Genomic DNA, 17,335 nt, shown 5'->3' on the forward strand with positions numbered 1-17,335 from the left:
AGGTGCCGTTCACACACCAAAGGTTTACCTGCCCATTCTAGCACTTACCTACGCCGAAACACTTACTTTGCCTTACTTCCAGTGTGAGTCCCGCTCTCCGGGGACCCCTCGGGGCAATAGTAACTTCGTAGTTGTACGGAAACTTAAGTTCTGACTTCTGAGGCTGGTACTTGTACAGTGCGCATGCGCACTATTTTACCAATTTAAAACTATAAATCCCAAGGAGTCAAGCGCAGTTCATTGCGTCTAAAGACGTGCTGACGTCAGTCACTGCTGGCGAGCGAAGTAATCATTCGGTTGTATTGTGAATTCTCTCTTTCTTAGTGAAAGAACGGCAGTGTAACAAGAACGTCATTGCACTCCTCGCGAAAGGGGTGATGTATTATGTTCGGCTACTGCTGCTGTTTTCGCGCAGGATGTACCGTTCCAAAATGGTCGCCAGATTGTGTCGTGATGGCAAGTCTGCCTTCTGTTTCCATTGAGCGCGCTTCAACTAACACGGAGAAGTTCGAAAAGGAACGGTATATGGCTGAGATAGGAAAGCCGGTGGCGTACTCCTGGTCCTGTAGGTATTCACGATTTTGACTTGACGCCGCATAGAGACATAGGCCAAGAAAGCAGGGTTTGACGCTTTTCCTTCATGGCATGTCGCGGTTTGATGACGTACGGAAGCACGCTTTTGGCTCAGTCAGAAAATAAGTTACTACTGCTGGTCAGGTTTGATGACCGCTGTTGTTCTAAGCCACTTTATATATGCTGTAAATGCGGGTGTATTCTGTCAAGTAGTCTGATATGAAGAAGGTTACTTTTAGAATTTTTTTATTTTTTCACGCAAAGGTGACGACTATCCATTCTCGACCTATATTTTCACGTATACCTTGCAAATATAAGTATATGCTTCCCTGCATCCTTAGGTTGGCGGTTGAAAAACATGAGGTTTTATCATGAAATGGACCATTTGCAGGCTCGGGAGAGCCAAGAAAAGCGTGAGTGGGCCATTTAGATGAATGTAGTTGCTTAGCATCTCCCTGGTGTCCTGGAGGGTTTTTGTTGAGGGGGGGGCAACTCAGCCATCTCCACCTCACCCCTCTCTCTCCAACTCGGCCATCTCTCTCTCCACCTCCTCGCTCTCTCCACCTCCTCCATCTCGCTCTCTCCACCTCCTCCATCTCGCTCTCTCCACCTCCTCCATCTCTCTCTTCACCTCACCATCCACTTTTTCTGCCTCGCCACATCTCTCCTTGGCTTCTATTCGACACACACTCATCTTTCTCTCGCCTCATTCTTTCTGCTGCACTCTCTCCACCTCTCCATGCTCTTTCTGTGCCTCCTCCGCATTCTTCTTTCTTTATGTAACCCAACTTTTCTCCGCCCTCCTCTAATTCTCTACTTCACCAGCCTCCTTCTCTCCACCTCACCATCCTCTCTTCCTATCCTCCCTCATCTCCTCACTCTTTTGTACCTATAACCCTTCCTTCTCACTGCTTCACAATCTCCTCCTTCTATCGGCTTCAACCTTGACTCTCTCCACCCTCTTCTGTCAGTTTCGCCTTCTAGGATAACGATTTTGTGTATGTAAAGGAAGCGTGCTGCTTTCGTAAAATTGGTTGTGCTTGTGTGGGTGTGTGTATGTGTCAACTTGCCCCCTGCAATCCTGCTGCTCTTTACCTGTTCTTCACTGGTGCCCTTTAACATTTTGAATAGTAGCAGCACGAAGTCCTGAAATATGTGTTTAATGTGCTCATGAGAATTCTGAACATCTACAAAGACTTGGCAGCCATACATGATTTAAAAACATAGTAATGGCCTATGCAGCTTTTTAAAGTTGTGGATAGTGTCTACTACATGTACTACACATAATAGCATTAACAATTGGAAGATAAAACTAATCTGAACCAACCAAATATCAAATGTAGGGTCTGTTTCAACCCTTAGCTGCCCACTGTGCTAAGAGTACAGCTTCCGGGATTGACAACTGGACTCTCAATTCGGTGGCTAGTTTTTCAACCATCATTTGACTATCAGCTCCTTGAGCAGAATGCATTTTAGGGCAAACCCAGAGGACACCTACATCTCATGTGCACGCTTCAAAACTGAACTCTTTTCTAAATTATGACTAGCATGTTCCATCTTTCCCGTTTTCTTCTTTTCTCCCATTAGTATAGCCCATCACCTGCCTGCCCTTGTGTTCTACCACTCTCCTCTTAACACTCCTTTTCTTCCCCCACAACTTATCGTTTGCTCATCACCATTCAATCTGATCATCTTCCTTTCTCATCGTTTTCATACTTCACCAGCTTTATCTTCTACTTTCACCAATTCATACTCCTCTCCAATCTCAGTCCCTTTTTTCAGTGCATGCCTACCAATCACCCAAATTGCTCACCATTACCCTGCTTTCCCAGACTCCTCTTTCATTCCTCTTTGTCCACCTCTAGAACCATCTTCTTCGCCTTCTCCTATTTAAGTCAACACCCTCCTACGTTATTCTAATCAACATCTTTTTATAGTTATCTGGCGCCTTCCACTCACTCTGTTACTCTTATTTCATCTATATCTTTCTTAACCATTCCATGTCTTATCCTTCTTTTTCTTTTCATTTACCATCCTCTTTTCTATCCTGACACTCTCCTCTAATCACCCTCCTCCGTTTCTCATTTTTGCACTGCGTCACCATTTAAATTTTTGATCATGTTCACTACCCTACAGAGTCACAGGTGTAAAAACTGTGGCTGTTGGTTTTCAGAACTACTGATAAAAGAACACCACCCCAACTGCTAGTTGATCAACAGCTAATAATATTAGTGAGTTATGAGTTCTGTCTTTCGAAATGTCCCAATAGACCACATTTATCTGAAGCTCATATAACAGTTCTGTTTATCCAGAACTGTGACTGAGCAGTTCTGAGTTTTTATATTGATGGTAGGACGTACAAGGTGTCCCACTCTTGTATCAAAAATGAGCGTTTGACAAGATTTGTACTTTCCAAGTCGGAGATTATAGGAATTTATTGGCGGCAAGTGCATTAGCGCACTGGATTATCTTATCCCTATAGGATCTGAGGGGCTACAACAGCGCTATATTTCCTTTTTAGGTCTCGCCTACGCAGAGCGCATTTGTTGCATAGGAGGAAACCTCTTGGATTTGATTTGCTTTTTAGGCCAAAAACTTGCACGCGTTTCATTGCTTTTAATGGCAACACATACACGTTTGGCGATTCCCTTGCGGGAGCGAGCTTTGGCGACATCTGTTTGTAATTAACTTGCAAACAGATGGTGCGCCTGCTCGCTCCCGCAAGGGTGTGTGCTCTTGGCCGCACTACCCCCACCTCTCCCACTTGTTAACAGAGTGCTATTTTGTCTGCTTTGTCCAGTTCGTCCTGTTGGTATTAACGTTGCGTAAAGTGTTTGCAAGGCGCCATCGAGCAATAGTGAACATTTTTACAATGCAAGGGTCCGTCCCCGGGACACCAAATGCCTGCGTGAAATTGGATTTGGTCGCTTTCCTCTGTCTCACCCTCTAAAATTCGAAGACTGAACAGATTTCTTTTACCAACTCTTCCTCTGCTCCGAGTCAAGCTCATTCAGCAACACATTACTTCTGTCTTTTCGAAGAGCTCACGCGGCTTTAGCAGACATCAATTACCTCCTACCTGGAGCTAATCTGGCTTGGATAAAAAAAAGGGGGAACATTAGCATGTGATTAGGCAGTGGCCTTCAAAAAACAGAAAACATAAGGCAGAAGAGCTGATGCAGACAGCATTGGTCGGCAGCACAAAGGCTCATATGCTGAATTTGTTGTGGGCAGTCCGGTGTGCCTTGTAAATTCCGTCAAGTAATCCCATATGCTAATTTATCTCGATTCTTTCCTGCTTGCTGTTCTACTTCATAAAACAATGGCTTCTTAAAACCAATCAGCAGTATTCCGCGTCAAAGTATGGTGTTTGTGCCTTAAGATCCTTCTAATTCTATTAGCCACAGTGAGTACCTCCATAGATTAAGAGTAAACAGTGCTGCTATAGAAGAGCCACCAGTGTTTTTTTTTTTTTTTTTTTTGGTGGAAACCTACCAGACAACTCTGTTGTATGGTTCCTAAAGACCTCTTGGAGACATTCAGAAAGCTTCTATGGGAATGCATTCCGATCTTCGCTTACCATTGGCTCTGTGGTTCGTAACTCACATTTGCTTTCTTTCAATTTGCTGGCATTATATGTTGTAGGCTATTCAGCATGTCTTTGTGCATCCTGTGGAGTATCGGCTTTTTCCATTGTGTTGGGTTCTTCAGAGTAGCGAATTACCATCAATTTCTCTTGTGGCAATTAATAATCCCAATTCAGCCAAGAAATTATGTGGATTCATGTTGTAGCTGACGCCTGGTATAAAATCTGTGCCTTTCCACTATTACACTTGTATCATACTTGAAGTGGTTACTTCATCTGCATACAGCTTCCTCATGAACATTCCAGTCAGTTCCAGCAGACTGTAACCACTGGTAAATGGTCAAAAATGCGTTACCCTTCTGACGCCAGTTATACAGCAGCGCCAGTTTCCTGACTGGTTCAAACTCAGATCTATCTATTGCTTTAAAAAAAAAAAAAAAATTTAAGTTCTTTTTATTGACAAAATTAATGAAATAAACCCTAATACAAATAAATTAAACAAGCATTAGGTGATTCACATTTTCTTATCGTGTTAGTCCGCATGTCACAAGTACAGAATTACTTACAATTATTTACATAATATGGGATCATGGGGATTCTTGCGCCTCCATTACCTTTCGTGGCGCTGGTGGTTCACAGATATCACCACGGTGACTATTCCAAGCCCCCCCAGACCCTTCCCCATTTCTCTGGGTACCCCCTGGCCACATACAGCCTTTTCCCTGAACATACACCAGTCCAAGTCTTCGGCCCATCTGGTAATCCGAGGTGGTTGACTCGCGCCCCATAGCTGAGCTATATTTCGTTTCGCCACCTTATATGCAAGTGTAGCCCATTGCCTATGACTCACATTCAGATCCGTAGGTTCCCACACGTTCAGCAGACACCTCTGAGCCTCCGGTCGCATTGCCTCCCCCAATACATCTTTCATCTCGTCATGGACTTTCATCCAATATGCCTGAATAATCCCACAATGCTAAAGAATATGCACAAAATTGCCAGGCTCTCCGCATTCCCTTCTACAATCTCCACTCTCCGCTCGCCCCATACGCACCAACCGGGATCCTGTTATATATGATCTGTGTAAGATCTTTAGCTGCACATATGGTGGTTGGAGTGGGGAACATGGCGGCCGGAAGCTAACGGCCGTGACAGAGCGCTCCCGTACTCCCAAGATATGTGACCCTGGAGATGGACTTTACACCTAAATGACACGCTAAGTACTCGTGCTGATTTCTTCGTCATAAATAATATGTGGTAACGTGAAACGTGGTAACGCGAAACAAAACGAGAAGGAGTGAAGTGGAGTGAGTTTTCACTTACAGGTTGCTGCCCAGGGTTGCTCTCCGACCGCCGCTCCCTCTGTTGGCTTTCCGGTTGCTGCGGGCTCTCCGGGCCTCGCAGCTGAGCCGCCCCCCCTCGGGTCGACGCCTTTGCTGGCTCTCGCTGGAGTGCTTTGTCTGTGCGCCGCTGGGTTCGGGTTGTCGGCGAGTCGGGCGCGGATGTTCGCGTCTTGCTTCCTGGATCTCCCGCGGTTGCCGTTGCCGCCCCGCTTGGATTTTTCGTTTGCCGTGCTGTGCCGGGTGGAACCCGCCCGGCAGCTTGCAGTGTCTCCGGGGTCCTGCTGACTCAGTCTTCAGTCTTCCGTTCTCCCACTCGGTTGCGAACCCCGGTGAGGCTGTCATGACAGACTGGGAGACTGCTGAGTTTGGGGTCTGATGTGTTCGATGTGTCGGTGACCCCGCGACACTTGGAGGCGGGGCTCACGGATGGTGTTGATCGGAGGGGGCAGCGCTGGGCAGGAGCTCCCCTATAGTCACGCTTTTGCTGTCGCCGGGGTGTGGAGGCGGAGGGCCCTCCTTTATCAATCTCATCAACCTTTGGGCACAGCACAGACGCCTTTTCTCCACATATCTTGGCAGGAACCGTGGACACAGGATTTGGAGGACCTACGGGACATTAAAACCCCACAAGGAGAGGTAGGATGTAACATTCATAAAAACGAAGGATGTATGTATGAGCAGGGGAAGGTGACCATCATAAGTATCATATATCCCCCCGTCTTTTAGGGGATATGTATGTTACTCCCTAAAAAAATCTGAACCTAATTTACTGTACCGTATGGAGAAGGATGTGGGTAGTAGACCTGTTAGCAAAGAGAGCTCTGATAAAAAAATAATTCTCTCTGAGCCTGGGATCTGTCGGTATACGCTGCGCAACAGGCCCCCCAGCAGCTTAGCTTTAATAACAAATCCAAATACTGTCTCTCCTCCTATAGTGGTAGTTAAGGCGACCTCTAGACAGGTTGTAGGTTCATCCATTGGTGACGCTGCAGAGGGGACTCCCCGGGCAAGTGTAGAGGGCGTAAGAAAAAACATAAAGAAAACCCCAAAATTAAAATTACGCCTTCTCTGAAATCTTTTTATAAAGTTACCTCCACCAGCTCGGCGGTCTCTGGGCAGAAAGACCATACAGACAACAACGTAAAGGGCAGAGATATATCTTCAGCGTTGAAAATGGCAACAGCTTCCGTCCCAATTACAACTTTGATTTCGGTAAATACAGATCCTGATATTGTTATGAACCAGGAGTCGGGCGTGTTAAATACGCATCCCCCCCAGAGAAACTTCTGAATATTCAGGCACTGACATTGTGAAGAGCCCGTCTGTGCAGGTTCATATGGTTTCTGTTCACCCATCAATAGAGCTATCAAATAGCTTTTCAGCACTAGAGGTCCTGCAATCTGATCAGGTCGATGTTGATGTTTCGACAACTTTGGTGGAAGAGGGTGGATCCCATTTGGAACTGCAGAAACATGATCCTCCTTTATCTGGTCAATCTTCTTCCTCTTGAACGCCTTCGTCATCTATTCAGTCTGTTCGCTCTATTCCTAGTTCTTTGGATATATCTGGTCCTCCAGGGACGTTGGCCGATATTCTGCTAAGCCTGAAGGATGACATCAATAGGAGATTTACTACCTCAGAGGCCAACCAGGCAGCTATTCAGGCCTCATGCGATGTACTTGCTCAGAAGATAAAAGAGGTCTCCCAAAGAACGGATTCTCTCGAGGCGGAATTACCAAAAATAAAAGAAGCCCTCAATAAATCTTCTGCCTCATTAAGTAATTTGGCTAAACAAAATCAAGAGCTGAAAGATGACATAGAGCGGTTAGAGAACCACTCAAGGAAGAACAACATGAAAATCTTAAATGTCCCTGAAGATTTAGAAGGGAACGATTTAAAGAACTTTGTTGTCTCTCTTTTGAAGGCTACCATCTTGAAAGACTCAGAGGAAGTACGAGTTGACTTATGTGCGGATATTCAAAGGAGTCCCTGGAAGAGAACGCCCCAGGAAAATTCTGGTGAATTTTCCAACATATACCATGAAGGAGAGGATTTTATCACTCGCCCTGAAAGCGGGTCAATTAAAATGCAGCTCCTTCTCTACTGTTTTCTCTTTTTCAATCCGCTCTTATGTCTCTTATATTACGGCTGCTAAGCATTGGGAGATGGGAAAGAGAATGACGATCTTGAACGCTTTGGGGGCTAAGACTCAGCTGAGATTTCCTGCAATGCTGCGTATAATGTGGAACAACCACACGTATAACTTCCGTCAAGTTGAAGAAGTCGACTCCCTAATAGAAAAGATCAGAGAGGAAACCCGGGGAGAGGGTAGCAGTGGGGGTGGAAGTGTCAGTAAGTGTTAGGAAGTCGTAAATCTGACGCCAATAAGTCTACCTGCTAAAGTTATGATGTTTAGTACCTTCCCTCTTTCCTCTCTCATTCCAGAGTAGGTTAGCTGTGTATATGTGTTGTTTATGGTGTATAGCTAAGAATTTAATTAATTAATTGAATCAAGCTGGTTTTTTGTCACATGTAGGGGGGGGGGTTCTCTGTCTAAGGGCATTGCCCAAAGGAATGGGAGGGTTCCCCATGGGAGTAAAGGATAAATGGGTTCACGGGTGGGAGAGAGGGTGGGCGTCTGGGAGGGAGTCAGGGGGAGCACGGGTGGGGCTGCAGTGGGAGAAAATAAAAAAAGTCCCTATATAAAGTTGAAAGGAAACCAGATATAGAATGGCATTGAATGAAATAAAGCTCTTGTCATGGAATGTTAATGGTCTTCGTTGCCCTAGAAGACAAAGGATAATAATGAAATATTTGGAACAATCCTCTGCACAAGTTATTCTGTTACAAGAAACCCATTTAGGCTATTTGGAAGCAAAAGTCGTGTTCAGAAAATACAAATAGGTGGAGAGCTTTCACTGTTCAGAACAAACTGTACATAACAAGGGTGTTGCAATTTTATTTAGATCTAATATAGATTGTTCCATTAAAAACACGTTATCTGACCAATCTGGGAGGTGGATATTGGTACAAGCGATGATTGGAGGGGTGGAGCTAGCTTTAGTGTCCTACTACGGCGCTAATGTTGATGACCTGGCTTGTTTACTTAAAATACAGGCCATATTGGCTGAAGTCACCCTGCCAATTATAATCGCAGGATATTTTAACATCCTTCTTAATCCCTCCAAAGATAGGTCTAACCCTAGTCGCTCTGTTACAACTCTACGCATGCGCCGGACAATGATTAACATGATGCATGAACTCGGATTGGTTGATCTATGGAGCGTAAAGAAGGAGGGTCAACCGGGTTTAACTTTTTTTAGTAAAAAATATGGCCAATTAGAGCGTGCAAAGAAGAGAGAGTGATCGGGGTGTTGGGTGAATAAGAAAGAAAAAGGAATTCACAGTAGTAATCATAGCAAATTCACATTATTTTGCAAACAATAACGGTAATGTAATTCTTGCCGTATTGAGTACCATAGTGCATATCATGGGCATGAATGTCCCTGTGAAACAATTTTGATTGCAAAGGTTAATTAAGTATTTTATGTTCGTACCTGGCCGAACATAAGTAGTAATCATAGCAAATTCACATTATTTTGCAAACAATAACGGTAATGTAATTCTTGCCGTATTGAGTACCTGGCCGAACATAAAATACTTAATTAACCTTTACAATCAAAATTGTTTCACAGGGACATTCATGCCCATGATATGCACTATGTGAGGTCAAAAATAAATGGTCCAAGGTAAGAATAATAGCGTCGACGTTTCGACTCGTCTTAGGGCCAACCGGTCATTTGAACCTGGGGCATGCGAGTCTTCATCAGGACAAGATAAAAGGGGCAACCAAGGGATATCGATGACCCCTCCAATGGAAAAGCAGCGAGATGAAGGTCCTCAATCAATACTTTCTATTTGGGCTCCTTAATAAGGGCTTTAATCATCAAGTCTATGGGGTGGGCACAATATTTCATGTGTGTGCCATTGTCACGGTGGTACCTTAATCAAATTCCTTCCTTTTGAGGTACATCTGAAAAACGCTCCTGCCAACAAGTTCAGGCAGCGTATAGCCGTTTGTTCAGCACACGTAAAGAGCCAAGCCTTAGTTCTGCAGCATGATTACTACTGTGAATTCCTTTTCCTTTCTTATTCACCCAACACCCTGATCACTCTCTCTTCTTTGCACACTCTAATTGGGCAACTGCTCTTTTTACTTATTGAAATAATACATTGTTTATATAAAATAAATTTGAAATGATGAGACAATGAATTAAATACATTGTACCTCTGCTTCTGGTTGTAGTGGCTTGCTATCACTTTGTACTAAGATTATTGATTTAATTTGAGCAAACTCGTTTGTGGTGCTCTGGACTGTTAGAAATTCAAAATTCATGTAATCTTTTTTTTTTTTTTTTTTATAAATCTTTTTATTAAAGTGAAAAAACATAAAAACCAATTACAGGTACCTTACTTCACGGAACATAACACAATTATACCATCATAGAATAAATCAATGGGCGTTCCCCAGGGCAAAGACGATGTTATGAATAGTTGCGGTCGTGTTAAAACAGGAGAAACGCTCTTTTCAGATCAGTCAGCATTAATCACAGACCCCATCATCCCTAGAGACCGGAGCGTTACAGACAGGAGATTTCCAAGTGGCAGGAGTGCGTAAGGCAAGAGAACTAAAAGCGAAACTACGACTGCAACAATCATGCAAAAATAACACACGATACATTCTACAGGTCTATGCGAGCAATATCACCCCTGGGACCCGTCCACCCATCGAGCAGGATTACCCCATAGGAAGGCACCCGATATCAGGATATTAATAGGATGTTGAACACAAAAACAAACAAAGACAATACAAAACACCCCATCCCCCCACCCTGCACCCCTGCATATGGCTTTCGCCTAACCCCAACTAGCAGCGTGTCTGTCGCCCCATCTAACTAGGTTCTAAAAGTAGGAAAAAGAAAGTGTGGAGGAGGATATCTTCATATAGGCTCCCAGTCTTCCCTCCCCTCCGCCAGAAACAAGCAACCCCCGTGAATTAGCTAAAAACTTGTTTAAAGAGCATCAACAAAACAGACCGGGGAAGCCATAAACACCGCCCAACTTTCCGTGATCATAATGATGACAAATCCCGCATGTATTGAAGCCACAATCTTAACCCCAGTCCGTAAATCTCATCCCTGGCCCTTCTGATCTTTCATGCGAACCCCTTCCATACGAACGACCGTATTAACAGGAGAGTCAAGGAGCACCAAGACTTCGGAAAAGATCAGTCTGGAAAGAGTCAAAAGTATTAAGCCCCTGTGGGTTCCTCCATCCCTGACGATCTCCCTCACCCAGTTCGATTCCCGATGTCGTTTCCTTCTCGACCACAATAAATCAGCCAGGGAGGGGAAAATGGCGTTGTGATCCGGAAACAAGTACCAACAGTATCCAGGGACGGAGAACCAACCGGTCCTCCCTCGATCGGTAGCGATGTTAAAGATGGCAATTTTCCCAAGGCCATGGGCTCATTTTTGTTTATAAACACACTGACCAGGGACTTCATTATTTCTTTCTGCACGGGGCCCATATTCGTGGGCATGATGGTCACCGTGGGGCTCATAGCTCGCTGTTGATCTCGCAATGGAGTTGGGCCCGGTCTCATACTTCTCGTCACTAATGGACTGGCGATCATTTTGTGGACTATACGGTCCACTTGTTGATGTAGTGCCCCGATGGCGGCCAAAACGGTCTTCAGCGACTGCTCGGACTCTGCCCGAATCTTCCCCTCTCGATCAGCGTCGAACATGGTCACCTTCCCTAGAGAGCCGGGTCTCTCCGGGGGAACCGACAAGAACGAATCGGGCGGTTACAGAGGGTGACTTGTCAACTATCACGGCAGCACTCCGTTAGTCTGCTACCGCGAGCGAGGACTCCGACCCAGCGAACCCGGCGGCGGCAGACCGGGTCTCCGGGACAGAGACCCCCGCCCACAGCCCCAGACGTGCTTTGTCACCACTCCTGCGGTGGTATATCTACCAAGTGACCGCCATCGAAATCGGGCAAAAACAAGTTCCACAGCGAAAGACCGGACCCAACCAGTGTCCCACGGCCGATGTTGATCAACTGAAACCCGGCTGGGTCAGTACTCGAGGCCCCGGCTCACGATCTGGGTTAGGCCGTAAATTAAAACACGACGTATCTCAGTCCTTCGGGCCGGTAAAATTCTCCGGACTTCACCATCAGACTCTGCACCGGTTCATACACACGAAAGGTGGGCGGAAATTCAGGATATTAGACCGGATCGTCCGGCTGGAGAAGGAGGTCGGCGGAGCCGGGAGCCTACGCGGCCATCTTGGTTGCTAGCGTAGCTCCATCCCCCCTCCCCCCCATGGATTTTTGTATAAGTTTGGTGCTCCCAGATTTTTCAAAAAGGTACATTTAAAAGTAATGAGGTCCGCTCTCAGGGTGTGGCAAGGTTTGAAAACAAAGTGGGGAATAAGATATTATTCCAATTTTGCCCCAATCTGGGACTCTCCAGGACTTCCTGCTTGCCTAGATGACACCTTGGCCATCCCTATTAAGAGAGCAGGAATTGACATTTGGTTTGAGTTAATATCACAGGACGTGTCCATCCATGGGAAGTGTTAAAAGCTAAAACAGGGGGTTCTCTCTCCCGCTTTAAATACCTGCAATTATGTTCTTGGTTCACTGCTGAGAGAGATCTTATTTGTGGAAATTGGGAAATTAAGAATATCCTCCAAAATGTAATCCCCCAAAACAAGCATTGGAAATGCAATAGGTCTCGCATTAGGAAAGTTTGAGCTATTGGTCTTAAAAATGACATTTTTTTTATTTATGTGTTGTTTTTTAAAATAGGTAAATTAATAGCTTTGTCATTTACAATGCCAATAGTTATAACTTTCGCAAATGTGACACCTATAGCATTTGTAATGCAACATGTTATCTCTCAGAGAGAGCACAAGGTAATAATAAACAAAAGCGATGTTAAAACAGTCACAGTAAAACCAAAACACAAATGAAATCATATCCGTGTCCATGTTACCCCAAAAATAAATCCCTTTACAATTTTCGTTAGATTTTGAATGCCTCCATTTTTGAGTCGTCCATTTAGCAGGCGTTCACCCATATGCCAACATTTCGGGACTTCAACAACACAGTGGTAAATGCCGTGCGGAGCGGAAACCGGAATTAAAGAGGATGGCTCTGTCTGCCTTCTGCCACAGTGGTTCCTCGTCTGTTTCCTTCTAACACTTCTTAGGGTAGCATTTGAATGTAAGTGCTACCAAGCCGCGCTGTCTGCATTTTTTAAACTATAAACACTAAATAAAGTGTTTCTGACCTTGCTGCAAGAACACAGGGAGTGTTCGTTTTTCAAAAGCATCCATTTAACAAACATTGGGCGAATGGCAATATTCCCAAGCACATGACATATTTTCAGTTTTGTTTGACTCGCGCACGGCTATGTCCCATTACCACCTAAGCTCAGAGCCCTGCCACATCAGCATACACCCCGCGGGCGCGGAATGTGTTTTATTCCCAATAAATGAAAAGCCGTGCACGAATAATTAACGTAGGAGAATCCAACCACCCCAAAATGACATTTAAAAAAAAAAGCTGTGCTAAGGCTTTGAAAGCAAAGTGGAATGCTTTGAAAGCAAAGTAGATAGAAATGCACATTTTGGCTAAGGCTTTTAAAGTATACGTGCGCGGGGAAGTTGGCTTTTAAAGTGAACCGGACATAAAAGCACATTGACTGGTGGTCAATGAACGTCTGTGAGATATGAGGGACTCCGAGAGGCCCCTCATCACATTATGCGTGGGGGAGGGAGTCGGGGGGGGGGGGGGGAGGCAGAATTTAAAACTGGGTGTTTTCTCTTGAAAGGCCAACTCAAATGGTCGAACCCCTCGGAGGTAGCTTATGGGGTATAGTATTGAGGGTAATAAATGGCACAACAGTTCTTTTGGTGACTGAGTGCCTTCATGTATGAGTCAATAAATCAATGAACTGGACCAAACACAAGGCACTTTCCACCCAGAGGAAAACAAAAGCATGAAAAACGTTGAAAATCAAATGCTTTTTTACTTCACGTGCCCTCTTTTTGAGTGACATCAAGGACTGTGGGCAGAGAGTGATACATTTAAGGGGGTGGGGCGGCTGATGACGCAAGCGCCCGCGGGGTGTATGCTGATGTGGCAGGGCTCTGAGCTTAGGTGGTAATGGGACAGTCTATAATTGTAAAACAAGCGCCTGCGGGGTGTATGCTGATGCGGCAGGGCTCTGAGCTTAGGTGGTAATGGGACAGTCTATAATTGTAAAACAAGCGCCTGCGGGGTGTATGCTGATGCGGCAGGGCTCTGAGCTTAGGTGGTAATGGGACAGTCTATAATTGTAAAAAAGCAGGATTTTGTAGCGCCCTATCGTGCAAGGCCGGCCCTCAAGGCAATCTACGGAGCAGTGCTTGCAGAGGCAGATAAAGATTTGGACATGTCCCTGCATCATAGCAGCTGCTTCCTCAAACTAATTAGCGTTGCGAAGCCAGGGACTGTGGGCAGAGAGTGATACATTTAAGGGGGTGGGGGGGGGGGGGGGGGCTGATGACGCAAGCGCCTGCTGGGTGTATGGGGCAGTAGGGCTCTGAGCTTAGTTGGTAACCGGACAGTCTATAATTGTAAAAAAAAAGACGGGGGGCATTGCTGTGGGGAGGAGAAATGCGACGCGGAGCGGGACGGAGAAAACAAGGCGGAGGGCATTGCTGTGGGGAGGGGGGAGGAGAAATGCGACACGGGGCGGAGCGGGGAGAGCGGCGAGTGTGAAGCAGCAGGGGCCTTTGAAGTGAAGCTAAGCTTCACTTCAAAGGAGTGGGAGGAGTGCTGCTGGGGAACAGATGGCGATTTGATGATGTGCACGCGCATTTTAGGTCAATGCGCTTGCACATTGAGCTAAAAGCGCACGGGCACAGCATCAAATCGCCAGTCTAGGTAAACCTTGTTTAAGCCCCTATAGTCTCGCTCAATGCGCATGCGAGACCTAAAAAAGGAAGTAGGGATTTGGTATAGAGCGGTAGTTGAGGCAGAGGAGGTATGGAGTGCTTCATCGCTGGAAGACGTCTCTGCTGATCTGTTTTATCCCTCTCTTTATAATTTATACAAGTATGTTAAATCCACTTCTATAAAGAAAAATCATTTCTTTGTGGTAAATAGATTGTACTATACTCCCCCCAAAAAATTGCTAGATTTGTATCAACATTAGCTCCTAAATGTTCTAGGTACGGTTTAGTAGAGGCTGATGATATACATATGTTTTTTGACTATTTTTCTAAGAACCTTTTGGGGAAATGTAGGGAGGGCGTTGGAGGGTGTTTTTAAAGTTACGTTCAATCACAATCCGACACTAGTTATATTTGGTATTGAGAATAATTCTATATACCAATTATCTAATAAGTTGACTGGTCTACTTTTGTGTTTGATATTAGTAGCCCGTAGAGAGATCTGCAGGCTGTGGAAAGATCCTGAGCCACCGCAATATGAGACCTGGTTAAGAGCAGCGTTGTGCATGGTGAGATTGGACCAAGGGGAGGGGAATTTCTGGGGGCCATTAATCACTTGGGGTACTGAAATGAGATTAGTCTAAGTGCATATGGTCAATGATTACACCAAGCCTCGCACAAATGAAGCTGGCCTGGTAGGCCTAAAAAGCGAATGCAAGAGCATAGACCCAGGGCGCCCAGTTAGGAAGGTGGACTTTTCTATGCGAATTTGCAGATGCTTAAGGTGAAATGACGACAAAAAAAAAGATCTTTAGCTGCACCAAGCGAAGCCTCATCTGAATCGCCACGATCTTCGTGGAGGAAACCGCCACCACCCAATCCAGCCCATCCTCATTCCACTGCTCTCTAATACGCCCCAACTGGTCCTCCATATTGTTGAATAATTTCTTATATATTAAGGAGATAGTCTTCTCGGGGAGGTGTCCGTCAAGTACACGATCTTCAAGAGGGGAAGCCTCCGGAAGCGTGGCACCTCTAGGCACATGTGCAAGGAGAGCATGCCTCACCTGTCGGTATCGATAATGTTCATTATCATGCATACTATATGGTTGCTTAAGAAAATCAAACTTATGTATCTCCTCTCCTCCCCACATATCCTTTATCTGGGCTATCCTTATAAGTTCCCATTTGTCAAACCCCTTGGTTTTCCACAAGCTCCCGAGTTTCTCCGAATTAAACAGAGGGGTTGCCAAGGTCAGTTTACCCTCCCAGCCTAAATATCTACTAGCGGCATGCCACACCTATACCGCACGTGCCGTTGGGCCTGTCAAATCGAATCGTCCTTGCTTAACGTACAAAGCTCTGTTCATTTCTCCACCCGTTGCCAGTACATGATCCATAGCGTATCCCGGGTCTCCAGGGGGACCACAGACCACATAGTTCACCGCTGCTAGTTGTGACGCCCAATAATACTTTCGTAAATCCGGGAGTCCAATACCCCCGTCATACCATGGGAGAGTTAATTTCATGAACGCTATTCTAGGTCTGCCATCCCAGAGAAGTCTTCTCTGGAGTGCTTCAATCTCTTTAAAATAGGAGACCGGCACCGGGTCCATTGAGTTCTGTAATGCGTATAAAAATCTAGGCAAGGCCATCATCTTGAACAATGTCGCCCTTCCAAGTAATGAAAGCAGGAGGGCTCTCCAGCGCTCCACATAATTCCTAAACCTACTCAAGGGGGAGATCAAATTGTTAGTGTATCTAAGCTTCGGGTCCAACGTTATATAGATACCCAGATACTTATACCCTGTCAACTGTAGCCGAATTGGGCACGACTGCGGAATCACCGGGACTACCAGCAAGGACAAAAAGTACAGACTTCGACCAGTTGACAGCAAACCCAGAGTATCTACCAAAAATGGCAAGTGCATCTAGGAAACTCATCAAAGATGCTCTGGGGCTGGTAAGGTATAGCAATATGTCATCGGCATACAACGAGATTTTATCTTCCCATCCTGGGGTCTACCTCAAGCCCCTTATCGAACTATCCCACCTGACCCATACCGCCAGTGGCTCCAGCGCCAGTGCAAAAAGTAGCGGGGACAGTGGGCATCCCTGTCTCGTGCCCCTCTCCAGAGAAAATCGCTTGATTTACAGTTATTAACTACCACTCTGGCCAGGGAATTAGAGTATAGCCGCTGCACCCAACCAATGAACTCTCCCCCAAAAACCCAGCTTCGCCAGAACCGCGAAGAGATAGTTTCATTCTACCCGATCAAACGCTATAGTGGCGTCTAAAGACACCTGGACCGCCGGCTCCAGTATCTTCGAAGCACCTCCCAGAATCCCATGCAACCTCCGCAGGTTTAGGGCCGTGCTTCGGCGCGGCATAAAGCCGGATTGATCTGGGTGTATGAGCGTTGTGATTAGAAAAAAGGGGACCCCTATAAGTAATCGTAGCACCTGCTATACATAGGGAACAAACAGAGCTAAGAAAATTCTATAGCTAAGTGACACATACCAATTGTACTTAAGTTAATACAGTCTAGATGTATGATTGAAGATAGAAAGTCCAACTGTATAATGATAGTCTCCAAACACTGAAAACTTCTGTTATGATTTTATTAGTATGTATTATTCATATCAATCAATTTTTTTGGGAGAAATTACATATTTTATATTGTTTTTTAGTGTATTTCTCTTTTATTTTTGTTTTTTTAGGATTATATTTCAATATAACAAATAGTCAGTTAAAACCATATTAGAAAAAGGACAAAACCAATAGACATAAAGCTGAATGCATTGTTGAAGGCAAAGCGGTA

At 45.2% G+C, this 17,335-nt stretch overlaps 2 protein-coding genes across 5 annotated transcripts in view; one reads left to right on the forward strand and one right to left on the reverse strand.

Annotated features, from left to right (window-relative positions):
• The window catches only part of MVB12A (multivesicular body subunit 12A), an 84,858-nt gene extending 84,655 nt beyond the window's left edge, over positions 1-203 (reverse strand). For both annotated transcript variants that reach the window (XR_013608723.1, XM_078681132.1), the window contains exon 1: positions 67-203. The gene's annotated coding sequence lies outside the window, so the exon portion shown is untranslated. The remainder of the gene's footprint in view (positions 1-66) is intronic.
• Positions 204-343: 140 nt separating this feature from the next.
• Positions 344-17,335, forward strand: part of DSN1 (DSN1 component of MIS12 kinetochore complex) — a 293,642-nt gene continuing 276,650 nt past the window's right edge. The window contains exon 1 of one of the 3 annotated variants that reach the window (XM_078681111.1): positions 344-569. Coding sequence is in view for 1 of the 3 variants with exons in the window: in XM_078681094.1 (XP_078537220.1) it covers positions 945-986 (42 nt within the window). In the remaining 2 variants the exon portion in view is untranslated. Of the gene's footprint in view, positions 570-929; positions 987-17,335 lie in introns of those variants that run through there. The other 2 variants (XM_078681103.1, XM_078681094.1) reach the window with 2 other exon arrangements.

This window comes from Lissotriton helveticus, chromosome 1_1 (assembly GCF_964261635.1).
Source record: "Lissotriton helveticus chromosome 1_1, aLisHel1.1, whole genome shotgun sequence".
NCBI lineage: Eukaryota > Metazoa > Chordata > Amphibia > Caudata > Salamandridae > Lissotriton > Lissotriton helveticus.